The 13,154-nt window shown below is 36.2% G+C and overlaps 1 protein-coding gene across 2 annotated transcripts in view; it reads left to right on the top strand.

Annotated features, from left to right (window-relative positions):
* The first annotated feature begins 1,714 nt into the window (after positions 1–1,714).
* Positions 1,715–13,154, top strand: part of LOC136848019 (uncharacterized) — a 36,729-nt gene continuing 25,289 nt past the window's right edge. Inside the window, exons 1-8 of one of the 2 annotated variants that reach the window (XM_067120057.1) lie at positions 1,715–1,797; positions 4,603–4,740; positions 6,728–6,888; positions 7,252–7,384; positions 9,286–9,570; positions 10,077–10,223; positions 11,223–11,325; positions 12,263–12,343. In XM_067120057.1, the coding sequence (XP_066976158.1) occupies positions 1,777–1,797; positions 4,603–4,740; positions 6,728–6,888; positions 7,252–7,384; positions 9,286–9,570; positions 10,077–10,223; positions 11,223–11,325; positions 12,263–12,343 (1,069 nt within the window). In that variant the 5' untranslated portion in view covers positions 1,715–1,776. Of the gene's footprint in view, positions 1,804–4,602; positions 4,741–6,727; positions 6,889–7,251; positions 7,385–9,285; positions 9,571–10,076; positions 10,224–11,222; positions 11,326–12,262; positions 12,344–13,154 lie in introns of both variants that reach the window. The other variant, XM_067120056.1, reaches the window with a different exon arrangement.

Raw genomic sequence — 13,154 nt, 5'->3', positions numbered from 1 at the left:
TAAAAGGTATATACATTAGTGAATTTTTTAAATTTTGGCATTTCAAGTCTTCCTCAATGAATGTAAATATGACTACATATTGTTATATACTGTAATAGGTTAACACGCATTATAAAACTGTACAGCAAATGCTACTACAGCGATTATATATATATATATATATATATATATATATATATATATATATATATATATATATATATATATATATTGTGAATATAAGCATCTACATAATTAAATATTTTTGATTAGATGTTATTCTCGAGTTTATTTAATACCCTTTTGCATCACTATTTTGCTAAACGCCTACAAGAGTTCAATTCATGTCTCTTCATGATATTCAATTTGACAATCTTTTCCTTTGAGGTTAAACAGAAGCTTCATTGCACACAATAAACACGTTGGTGTTGTTTTTCGACATGAAAGAATGACCTCAAATTTCACCAAGAAACTTTGATGACCGTCTTGTTACTCCTAACATTGCTTCTAAAGCTATAACGAAACTGATTCAAAGTTCCCTTCCACTCATAGAAAATATGACACTACTTTGAACTAAATACCGATGCATTCCCTAATACTCATAAATTGAAATATCTGGTTCATTGCGCTAGAAAAGTAATGAGAAAATCCATCGAAAAAGAAAATCAGAATTCAAATAAAATTACCGCAGTCTATCTTCGGAAGAGCAAAAAATTAAACGACCAGAAAAACCAAGGAATCCGTAATTCCTGCTTTGATGTTTTTACCCATAAAATGTTTTCATAATGATAGCTAGTGAGCTGTTGGTAACAACATTTAATGTTTGAACAAAACATTGCTCATCAAATAATTCGTTAGCGCTAACAATGGCTATAACAATAACGGGCGGATAGAACAGCGCTTGGATAGCCCACGCAACCGCAGATAGATCAAATAAATGGGCCACCATACACCGGGGGGAATTTTTGGGGGGGAATATTTTCCTCATTTTTTATAATCAGCTGTAAACTATAAGCACTGGAAACTGCAAGTTTTGAGAATTAATGCTATGACAAACCATTAAAAGATATTAAAGCTTCGATACATACTAAGAATGTATTAGTGATGGTTGTGTAACCTGATCATTCTTCAGCTAAGAAGTAGGCCTATTATTTCTCCGTCCCCTGCTGAGTCACGACTGAATACAGCCGCGATGGAATAATAATACTTCAGTTCCTGAAAGCAACAAAGTTATGCCTGTTCCATTTGTTTATATTCTCTTTCCACCTTTTCCCAAGCTTCAGGGTTGGCTGGGAAGCTTTGTGCAAAGCTTTAATGATTGTCTGTACAATGGTTTATGAGGATGAGGTCAACTCGATTATTCGTAACATTTGGCCTCCCATTATATAACGTTTCTATCAAATAATACAAATTAACAATGAAATTACTATCCAATATGTATGAAAATGTGCCTTGATTAGCAGATAAATCAGTTTTCAGTGATCGACATGCAAATGCACAGTTTTATTTACAAGATGTATTGTAATATCAGCAGGAACGTCTGCACTCAGACTTCTAGAAAAAAATTGATTAGTTTTTGTTATGCAAAAGGCGATGGGAAGGACTGGCTTGAAAAACCTCATTTTGTGGTCAAGTGGGAAGGTAAAGTTCCCTGCGGCTAAAACTGGGTCTTTTATCAGTCTCTGTGTATGGCAACAATAGGCCCTTGATAACCTTAGGCAGTAGGACAGATTAGATGATCTGAGGGTAGGTTTGATACCCGGGTGTCAGTAACCGAGCAGCTGTTGTGTCAGTAACATGGAGTCATCCTGCACTCCGGTAACTGTACATGAAATTGAATTTCTGAGTTCTGTAGAAAATTATTTTAAAGATTTCAGAATACTAACATTAAGTCACTGTTGGTCGTTTTAAAAGTCTTAGTTTGTCATTCTCTTAAGGAAACCTAAAATACAACATCAGAATAACAAATTTCCAGTGAGCGTCCTAACTGGAAAATAGTTATAACTTCGGGGAATAGTGTATTTCGTGAACAATTCCGAGACATCACGTCTCCTCCATAGCGTGGGAGATACTCTGTCTTTAGTATTTTCCATACTGTAGAGAAGTGGCACCTCGAAACTATTTCTAAAATATGTTTAATTTCTCGATTTTGTGTATTTTCATGTTCAGTAGTTTGGTACTGAGCTTCTGACTAAACGAAGTCAGCGCGTTTTTCTGCATGAGACATCTTTGGGTTAACCAAAGATTTGTAATGAGAATGGAACGTAAATCAGGTTAATGTATCTTTTAAATCAAGTTTGTCAGAGACCGGTTAAACATGGGATTTTGTTTAAGGTAACAGAATTCCATATTCTACTGCAATGATAATAGGAGGGACCAAATCACTTTGACCTCACTGGAATCATAGTGTGGCTTTCGTCATTACGTTGGAAATCATTTTGGAGGTATTTCCCTTTCAGTTAGAATGGCCAGGTGGCACTGTATTTTGTTGAAGAAACAGAAAGTTTTTTGGAATGTCTGTGAGTGCGTTACTATTTCATTTTGCCATTAAGTGGCATGCAACTGCCATCAGTCAGCCGTAACTCGGATTACTTTCGAATTTTATGAGCTGCTCTCGAATTAGATACACACTTTACAGAATGACTGGTATGCACGAATGCCTTATAAAACAAGGATAAATGGGAACAAAGCAAAACGGATGAGACATTTAAGGCAATCAGAATAAATCTTTAAAATATCCGCTGTGCCTGTTTGTAACGGCAATTATAACGATGAAAAAAAAGTGGGCAGTTGCTAATGTCATCAGAACCGCACAATGGACACAACTTACAAGCTAAAAAAAAAAAAAAAAAAAACTCTTGAATCTTGAAAGGATTTTCGTTTCAGTACTTCCCTGGATATACAGACAAATGGATGTGATTACCAGTCCACACCTCATGCGTACTGCAGTCAAAGTGTCTGAATGACCCCGTTAAAAACTGAATGCCGCGTAAACTATAAATCGCGAAGTTTTTAGATTATACACGGATACCAGGCTCTCTCTCTTATGGCAGAATTGAAAGAATGCAAATTTCAACTCTGCATTAAAATACATTTGCCAAAGTGACTTATCTGCAATGTCTATCGAAAATATGAAACAATTTGTGGTAAAAAGACCTGAATAACAGCACACCAAAGGTCTTGAAAAGAATACTTTTAAGAAGTCTTTGCCTGACGACGACCGATGAATTCGAGCTCATCGTAACAAAAAGAACCAGACAGTCACCTGTGTTGGAACTTGGAGTTCTTTTTCTTCAAAATAGGCTTCGTTGACGTGTTTAGAGTTTCCGTCTCAATACAGAATTACGTTTTTAATTGGTGTACATCTAGAAATCTTAATGTGTTAGTGTTATGTTGCCCAAGAAAGTTGAAATCTACAGCCACTAAAGCTTACAGGTAGGCTACAAGGTGATCTTCTTCTACAAGCGTGAAATTCCTCGTAGGCTGTTTTACCGGTCGGTGGTCACATCCTCATGCTCCTTTATTAAATTAAGAAGCATTAAACGCTGGGAATCGGCTATTGTGGGTGCACGTTCCATATTCCTGTTAAGTTGCTTGCGATGTGGGTTCAGGTGGTATTTCGTAACTGTTTGTTTACATATTCGCGAGAAACCAGGACAGCAAATATCAAGTATGCAAAATAAACTACAGATATGCAGTATCTTTTTCTAATAAATAATAAAGCATAAAGACATTTTAATTCAATATCACTGTAATAAAAGAAATTGTCTATGATACTGATACAGCCTTGTAATCATCGATTCCAGGCCATTTCATTCCCATAACCGCGTATGTTTGTAAGCCTGTTTAACCAGTGAGGCAATGCTATCGGGGTTTTTGGGTGTCGTACGATTTCTGGAAACTCTTTTTTTTTATTTATTTATTTCTGGAAACTCGACAGGCATTCGTTTGGGACCATACAACCGCGATCGCCTGCATATTGACAAATGCGATCTTATGATTTCTGGATATGGTATGCACCAGGGGACTTTAGTTAATTACCGTAACGCTATAGTTTTATGTATCGCCCAGTTACCCTTCTTTGCTTTTATTCATTTGTGTCAATTTGGGTAATATAACTGTTGTCATGCAATCGACCCCTTAGCCGTGGGGTAACATCCCAAAATTTTGGGGTGTAAGCCAGAGAGGAAAACCGAATAAAAAAGAGGATCCTTTGTATTAAATGCATACGTGTGTACATTAGAAATGAACTTAGGATATCTCAACCTAACATGAACCCTGATTTTCTTAATTGTTCCATTAAATCACATCGTGTCACATATTCGTATAGATCAGATCAAATTAAATAAACAACAATTAATACCAATATCGTGGGAAAGCAGGAACAAATACTAATGATTTTTACCTGGACTTTTCTCTGGTCGACAATGAGAAAAGCAGATTCATTTGGCGAACACTTTCGAGAAGGTAAAAAACCTTTTGTGGATTTTATTACCTAGTCCAGCATTATAATAGGGAAACAAAAGATTCTGTTCAATATAGATTTGTTTCTTAATAATCAAAACCTTCCAACTTTCATGCCCCTGTTTTCACGAAGGTAAAGATAGTGTTTTGTTTTTGCAGCTGCTGACCTGGCTGCTCTTCGCACTGACAACACTTCCATCGACTGCCGTTGCCAGAGAGGATCCCGTCCTGCCGGATATCTGGAAGATTGTCGAGGACTCATATGATTCTGATGTCGCAGTTACGATTCCTGATCTGGTAAGGTTGATTTGCCTGTTATCAAAGTGTTTACTGGACACTCGTCCCACCCTTCTCATTTTGGCGTGTGAGTTTTAGTTTTCTGTAAAAGAAAACTATTGAGATGGCTTTTGTCTGTCCGTCCTCAGATCTGAAAAACTACTGAGGCTAGAGGGCTGCAATCATCAAACATCCAAATCGCAGCCCTCTAGCCTCAGTGGTTTTGATTTTATTTAATGTTAAAGTTAGCCATGATCGTGCTGCTGGCACCGCTATAGGTGCCAACAACACAGGCCACCACCTGGCCATGGCTGAAAGTTTCATGGGCCTCGGCTGAGAGTTTCGTGGGCCGTGGCTTAGAGTTTCATACAGCATTATACGCTGTACAAAAAACTTGATTGCGCCGAAGTTACTTCGGCGCATTTTTTACTTGGTTATACTTGTGTCTTAGTAAATGTCAACTATTTTTCACCAACAATGAAATTCTTGCTTGTGAAATACGTCACAAACACAGCGCCTTCATAGATTTCCCGCTCGTTACGAAGAACTGGATGAAGAACTTAATAGTTCATTTGCTCGTTTATCTATCTAACAGTTCCCCTGTCTTTAATTATGGCTGTCAGTAGCCTTTACGTCATGAGCCAACTTAACATACAAATCTTTTCCTCTCTTGCATCAACATGCAAGGCGATGTACATGCGCCCATAAATCCATTAACACGGGCCCTCATAAAAAATCGGGATTTATTCACATGGAGTATGAGATAGAGTCCCAAATACTGATGAGATTTATTTCATTACTTGGTCCACGAGCTTCGAAATTATGCCTGGGTTGGCGTGTTTCAGGATCAAGTCGGTCTCTTGTACGATACTCTCTTTTCTATAAAAGAAAGGAATTCTAATAAAGAAGAGAAGGAATTAATTCACAAGCATGTACAAACTCTCTCTCTCTCTCTCTCTCTCTCTCTCTCTCTCTCTCTCTCTCTCTCTCTCTCTCTCTCTCTCTCTCTCTTTGTTTGTCTGTCTTTCTCTCTCACTATATATATATATGTGTGTGTGTGTGAATTTATGCATAGAGAACCACAGCACATGGTAACAAAGAAAGTGAAACACACACCCATGACTTTTTGTTTTCACAATATTAAGCCAAAATTGTTGTTTAACATCAGATTGACTATACCTTGGGAATAACATATCCAAAGTCAAAGTTAACTTTTCATCGTTGTATATGAGCCAAAAGCCCATGTTTGAACCCTTGCCGGGCCATAAGGGCTTATCAGTTATAAGTCTGTGGATGTAAGTTTCGGCAGGCTTTTTGTCTCCATTCGCCTTTATCTGAAAAGAGGTTTTCGAGCAGTCACTAGGCCCAGGAAAGATTAAAAGATTTACCAAAAGGGGAAGCATGGAGAAAATTTATGTAGGGGCTGAGTTTCTCACTCCCTTCCTCAGTTATTTATCAGTATGAAAAATACTACATTTATTTTATAAGACAGTTCAGATGTTGAGTTTGCTTATAAAGTGGTTTCCACACGTTACAATATATATATATATATATATATATATATATATAATATATATATATATATATATATATATATATATATATATATATATATATATATATATATATATATATATATATATATATATATATATATATTTTTGTGTGTGTGTGTATAGTTTTGATCGTTGTGTTGAAACAGATGTCTTGAAGGTTGAGAGTCATTATAGAATAAGTTTCTTTAAAAATAAAAAAAAAATATGCAAAAATTTATACATTTGATGCAATTTATTTGGCATGCGACTTATTTTAGTCGTGTTTCTCTGCACAGCGCGAGAATTGAGTACCACAGCTGTCAAAAATGTGTATCTTAATGCCAGTAGCTCCCATTTTTTAAATTATGAAACATTCCTCCTTACAAGCCCAACATTTTGAGTTACTAAGTCATTTATTTATATGTTAATTTTATATGTTAATCAATTAATAAATTTCCTTATTTATTTTTCAGAACCCAGGGGTGGCTTTCCTTGTTGATGAGTTGTATGACATCAAACATGAAGAAGGAACCTTGAGAATACTTGACCATGGAAAACCTGCGAAAATGAACTATTACGCGAAGTCTGGCCAATTTTTTTCCGTGGTTAATGGGACTGAATGCGCAGTTGGGAAGTAAGCAATTTATTTTGACATCATAATTTGAACATCATGTTGTTTATAATTAAAACTGAATCAACTCCATGCATACCAACATCGTATGAATTCTGAGGTCGACTAAAGAAATAGGAATTTAACTTTGCAGGACCTGATGTTTGAATGGAAGGATTATGATTTGCTGGGCTAAGTTTTAACAGTTCAGAAAGGGCAGGATTCCATGAAATTTAAAAAGCAGCTGAATTTTTCATGCATATCACTAGCCATGAGAAAGATAAAAGACACACTTAACAGTTTCCATCTGATTTTGTTTACTTACCGTAATGTTCTAGACCGGATTTTTCTGGCTTTTTGTGATCTCATGTGACCCTTCCATTTCAGCTTGGTAGACCACCCGGGATATAAACTCTGGGGGTGGGACTATGAGGGCAGTTCCAATAACGACGACTTTGATAACTACATCTATGGACCTTCGGCTCTTCTTCGCCTTGCTCGCGATTTCTCTAAGTATATAGTGAGTAGAAATCCAAGTTCTCAGTTTGTTAGAAATATTCAGACCTTATTTGATTTCGTTAGTGATTTTTCTTTACCGGATTTCTTTCATGATTTTCTCTCTTTTGCTCATTATGTCATGCAAAGGTCTTATTGACATACGTTGTAGTGCTTTTGAAAGCGGATTTTGAAGACACGTTTTACCCATAATCTGCTGATTTTGAGTTCTTTTAATTTCAAAATAGAGTTATTTGTAGATGATAAAGGACCAAATGCAAAATCAAAATTTAATGCAATTTCTGGCAAAGTTAATAGAAGACTCATAAAAACCAAAGTTAAGACGATAAATAGATAGAATGGATGATGTGGAATGGTAGACTGTGCAACTTCTCGAAATATCTCTTGAAGAGACAAACAGAGATCAATGCTAGTTAAGCCTGAAATATTTGAGTTGTGCAATACACTGATTATAATTTCGAGCATGTGCATGTTAATTTTGCCCTTTATACATTTGCACAACGAACGAGTTCTTGCCCAGGAACATTTTACGTCAATATCTACCAAGCTTTTTATAAGAGGCTGTGTAGTCCAATTCGGAGAGATCTTGAACAGGACGTGATCAGCTCATGAGGAGTAATTGGAATGTTCCCTAGAAAGACATTCCCTTTGAGAGGCTGGTTCAAAAGCGTTGCTTGTCGGAAATGTTCTCTCTGCTTCTCTGTTTTTTTCACAGAGCATCATTATTACCCAGAGATCAATATTGGCAGCAGCAATACTGGACTGATTGGAATACATTCTGAAAACAAATTATATACAGTCGAATTTTAAAGTTGCTGATACCTGGTACGAAGCGGGAGCCTTAGCTGAAAATTCTTTCATGAGAAAGATTTTTCTTTGGCAAAAAAAAAAAAAGTATACCTTAGTTTAACCAGACCACTGAGCTGATTAACAGCTCTCCTAGGGCTGGCCCAAAGGGTTAGATTTATTTTACGTGGCCAGGAACCAATTGGTTACCTAGCAACGGGACCTACAGCTTATTGTGGAATGCGAACTACGTTATAACGAGAAATGAATTTCTATCAACAGAAACAAATTTCTCTAATTCTTCATTGGCCGGTCGGAGAATCGAACGCGGGCCCAGCAATATTAGAATAAACTAATAACGCCCAGTTGGTTGTATGATTGTTTTCACTAATATGTACAAAAATTCCAGTGTTCGCCTTGAATTTCTTACACGTTTTGTGCTTTCCCAGTGTATTTCCAGTTTGACAAATATTAAACTTATCACAAGAATTACATGGAATCTGGTATACACACCCTTTAGTATTGTATACATAAAAGAATTTAGATTGAACTCGGAGCTATAACACGGAGACTTTAAGCGCGAGTCATTAGTCACATCAAGAATGAAAGGTCGAGAACCAAAAAGGAGTCACTAACTCAGTTAAGTAAGGCGGAGGCTCTATTTCAAATATCTTTATGTCCACTGACTACCGGGAATTAAGAGAGCCACTTTTGACTTTCATTTCCACTTATGAGTCCAACGATGATATAGGTTATATTTCCGCATTTCGAAAGCCAACTCTGGAAGGAGTCAGGTAAATGAATTCTAGAGTCCTTGGGACACTCCACTTGTGTAAATCTTTTTCAGATAAAAATTCCAGTTTGTATGGGCAGACTCAACTTGTTATCAGCATCAGTAACTGAGGCTACTATACCAGAATGAATGTGAAAAAAAGCAAATTTATAAATCAGTTATGAAATGATATGTTAGAGGCACCATACTTTTCAGACATCTAGATACAGACTGAGGTTATCTGTTATGTGGTTAAAAGACTAATGATTGCTCTGCCCTGTTACGTAAACCAGGAGTAGTCGCTAAACTTCCACATGGCATTCTAACACTATTATTTTACTGCACAGGAATTCCACGGTGAGGACATAATAAGAGACATAAATGCAGATCACTGGCATTTTGAGCATCCTGATGGGTACCATGTGGACTACTATTTTGCTGTTGATGAATGGAATATGCCCTATGGTCACACACTTCCTGGTGTGAAACTGAGAGCTCCCTTGCAAGTACGGGTCCTTGGAAAGGAAATAGATCCTTGGCATCCTGACAAGGAGAAGGAGGAACATGAAGTTATCTATGATTATACTGACTTCCAGCCTTTTGTTGCTCCAGCTGACTGGAAACAGTTTTTGGTAAGTTTTATTAGTCTACTCTTTGTTTAGTTGTACACATGCACACGCACACATTCATACACACAAATTTATATATATGTATTATAAATACATATATACATATAATATATATATATATGTATATGTATTATATATATAAGACCAGTGGAGAAGAAAAGTTTACAGAAAATATTAGAATTCATTCTTAACACTTCATAACATACGGATTCGTGGTTCGTAATGCACTGTACGACGTATAATTTACTAATTGCATAATCTTCGCTTTTAGGGCTGCAAAATGACAAACTACAAAAAGATTTCAGGTTTATAATATTTGACAGGTGTTTTACCTTTTGCTCGTTTTGCTTATCCACCGGCGAACTAACATATGTCTTTCTTCGTTAACAAAAGTTCGTTCAAAGACATGAAAAAAGTTCCCAGATTAGAAACTCTATCTACCAGCTATCACCTTGAAAAAAGAAACAGCTGCTTATTCCATGGCTTTATTTGCGGTCATCCTTCCACAGGTAGAAGAAGGCATGAGCTGTGAGGGACGTGCATCCTTAGACCCTGACCAGCTGAAACCTCCCGTGGCTCCAGACACTTTCAAAGTTTTCTTGGAGATTCTGGTCAATCGAACGGAAATCAGTGATGGCGTACTTATGGCAGCATGGGTAAGATGAAGTAGATCTTGAAGAACGTTCTGTATAAAAAAAAAAATCACTCTTTTCCTCCTTTAGGAAGCATTTCCTTCATCTGTATTTAAACAGTCCCTGTTTCCAGTAAACTCATCATGACTTCATCAGCCACCGAGCACTTGATAAAACGCATTCTTTTATCGTTCTCAGCCTGTTTAAATACTGTGTCTAGTCAAAGATTTTAATCAAATTATGGTAAGATAATTTTGTTGACTGCTGCCAAACCTCGACAGGTTTACAAAATGCTCTGGAAAATGCAATATAAAGGCGAAAATGGACCGTGGTTTTTCATATGTCATGGTAAAGTAAATGTTGGCAAATGTCCATTTTTTCTTTGAAGTGTTTCAGAAGTCTTAAAGTAAGACGGTTCTACGTAAATGAGAAAGTTTGCCTTCGACATTTACTTTTAAAAAAACGTTATGAAGAAAGCCTTGCAATTACTCTCGTTTTGGTCGGCAACTTTTCTTGTCCATTTAGAATGGTTCGTGAACAGAACCTGTTTGCCCGCAAAAAGAATAACCAAATACCATTATTAACCCGAAATCCGAAGGAGAAAAATTACATCTAAAAATAAAAAGGATATAGACAATAGAATGCGTTTCCTTAAGGAGAGTGATAAATTCACCTTCTGAAATCAAGGTCAGAAGAATTAGAAACACGATTTTGCGCACGAATGGGTGGGTGCAGTAACGTAAAACTAGATTTCGTCCTTACTGTAGAGTCAGTAAAATCACTTTGCGGCAAGTAAAAGAATTTGTTTGAAGTTAATCTAGATAATAATGAATTACAGAACAACAATTATTGTCCAAAAAGCTTCTCGACATCTCATTCTTCATCATGACACGTTGGTAATGTCAGAATTAAAGTTCTGTTCCTGATGAGGTTTGTTATTAAAATTATTTACAAATTTCAGAAATAATGTGTAAAATCTAAGGATTATTTTTCTTCATTTCTGAAAACTTCTTTCGTTTGCAGATGTATCATGACAGTTACCGTAATGCCATGCGACTGGACGTCAGGACATACCATGAAACAAACAGTCCCAAATCCTCCAGAACCATTCAAGACATTGGCACAGGTAAAACATTTTCTCTTAAAAGAAAAGAAGAAACAGTCTGAAAGGGTTGCAATCTCTTTGTCGTAATTAAATTGAATGATGCAGAGTTCTTTGAGCGAATAGCAGCATTCTATAAATCTTAGGAACGCTCTTTTTTATTCTCATGACGAGATCTGCTGAGGTGTTCTGTCATTACTCGCACATAGAAATTATTACTTTCGTATATCGTTATCTTTTTAGCTCTGTCAGTTTTTAGACAGGAACAAAGCCTTAGATGAAAACTGTAATGCGAAGGGAGACTGGTCACATGACAAAGACAAAAGTCGCTTCTTTCCCAAGACAATGAGCAACGCTCCTAGAAGTGAACCATTTTAGTAAGAGGAAAGGTTCTTCATAATTTTAGGGAATTTTTTCAGGAATTCCGGTCTGTTTAATAATGCCCAAAGCCAAAGCAGCCTATTTAAGATTTTCACTTCATTTGCAAGCATAAAATAACGACGCTAGATTTCTTCACTCAAATGCGCTGTGGTTACAATGCCAGAGGTGAGATGGAAGACATTTGCCAGGGAATGTACCAGACCACACTTACTGTACTTCCATGCATCCTGTTGTAAGATCTTCAGTTGTGAAGGAGATGATCAACTGAAATTATTATTGTTACAATGACATTTAAGGGTATTTGAACAAGACTGATTTGACAGGATATATTTTGTAGGACGATGGTGGATATGCCCAGGAACCACTTGAGATTATTAGCTTATTATAATAAGGTATTTTCAACCAGGAATTAAATTGATAATGATGTGTTACGTCGCAGAAAAATAACTAACAGTAAGTTTCCTTTCATGAAAAGTTTTTTAAACATAAACCCTTTTCTGTTTTTTTTTTTTTTTAAAGTTAGTTCATTAACATTATTTTGTATTTTCTTGAATTGCTACTTACAATTAATGATTTCCAGGTATCAAATATCGCATTGATGAAGAAACTGGCGATTGTACCATTTCAACTTGGAGTCGCGATGATTTTGTAAAGCTCTTAGGTAAGTCGTCACTGCCCAAAAATGAAAAACTTTTATTACAGTACTTCATAACATATTGAACTTCACTGAAAGTTACGTTACTTGGAAAACCAGGAATCACACAGATATAAAGCAAGTTAAAGAAAAATTTGACTTCCTTAGATTACACAGTACGTGATTATTTTAGTCAAAAGGGTTTTTCAAACAAGCAACTTTTACAACTTTTTACAACTCATTTTTTGTCAATATGTAAGAGTAGCAGATGCACAAAGCTTTTTTTTTTTTTTTTAAGGAAATAAGAGTAAGATACTTTACTGAAATAATTCCACAGTTCTATCTTTAGAGGAATCCAAACGTAAGCTGAAATCCAGTTTTCAATAAAGCTGTAAGTCATGAGACGTCATTCCTTGCTCTTCAGTCACAATCTGTGGATTGACAGAAATTCTTTTGGTTGTTTTATCAAGACGGAGGGAGGTAAGGATGAAATCTAAAAACTCTCTACGTAAGTTACACCTGCAGTTTGCCTGGGGAGAACCCCTACCGGTACATTTTAATCTCGGACAGTTTTTGGTGATTTTCTGAACTGTTCCTTTTCCCATGTTGACTATAGAGTATCTGGAAGATATGAATATTAATCTAACCTTCTGGGCACTGGTTTCTTTATGTTTGATACCATTTTTGTTTCTCTTTATCTCAAAGATTGTTGTAAATAGATACATTTTAGGAAGCGACCCTGAAAATAACGAAGAAAACTAGATCAGCTCTGTGGAACCGAATCACCATGCAAGGTAAAATATGCCTTCTAAGGACAGAGAGAAGTAATGACTGATTT

The sequence above is a fragment of the Macrobrachium rosenbergii genome, chromosome 18, assembly GCF_040412425.1.
Source record: "Macrobrachium rosenbergii isolate ZJJX-2024 chromosome 18, ASM4041242v1, whole genome shotgun sequence".
NCBI lineage: Eukaryota > Metazoa > Arthropoda > Malacostraca > Decapoda > Palaemonidae > Macrobrachium > Macrobrachium rosenbergii.
This window is presented reverse-complemented; position numbering and strand designations above follow the sequence as displayed.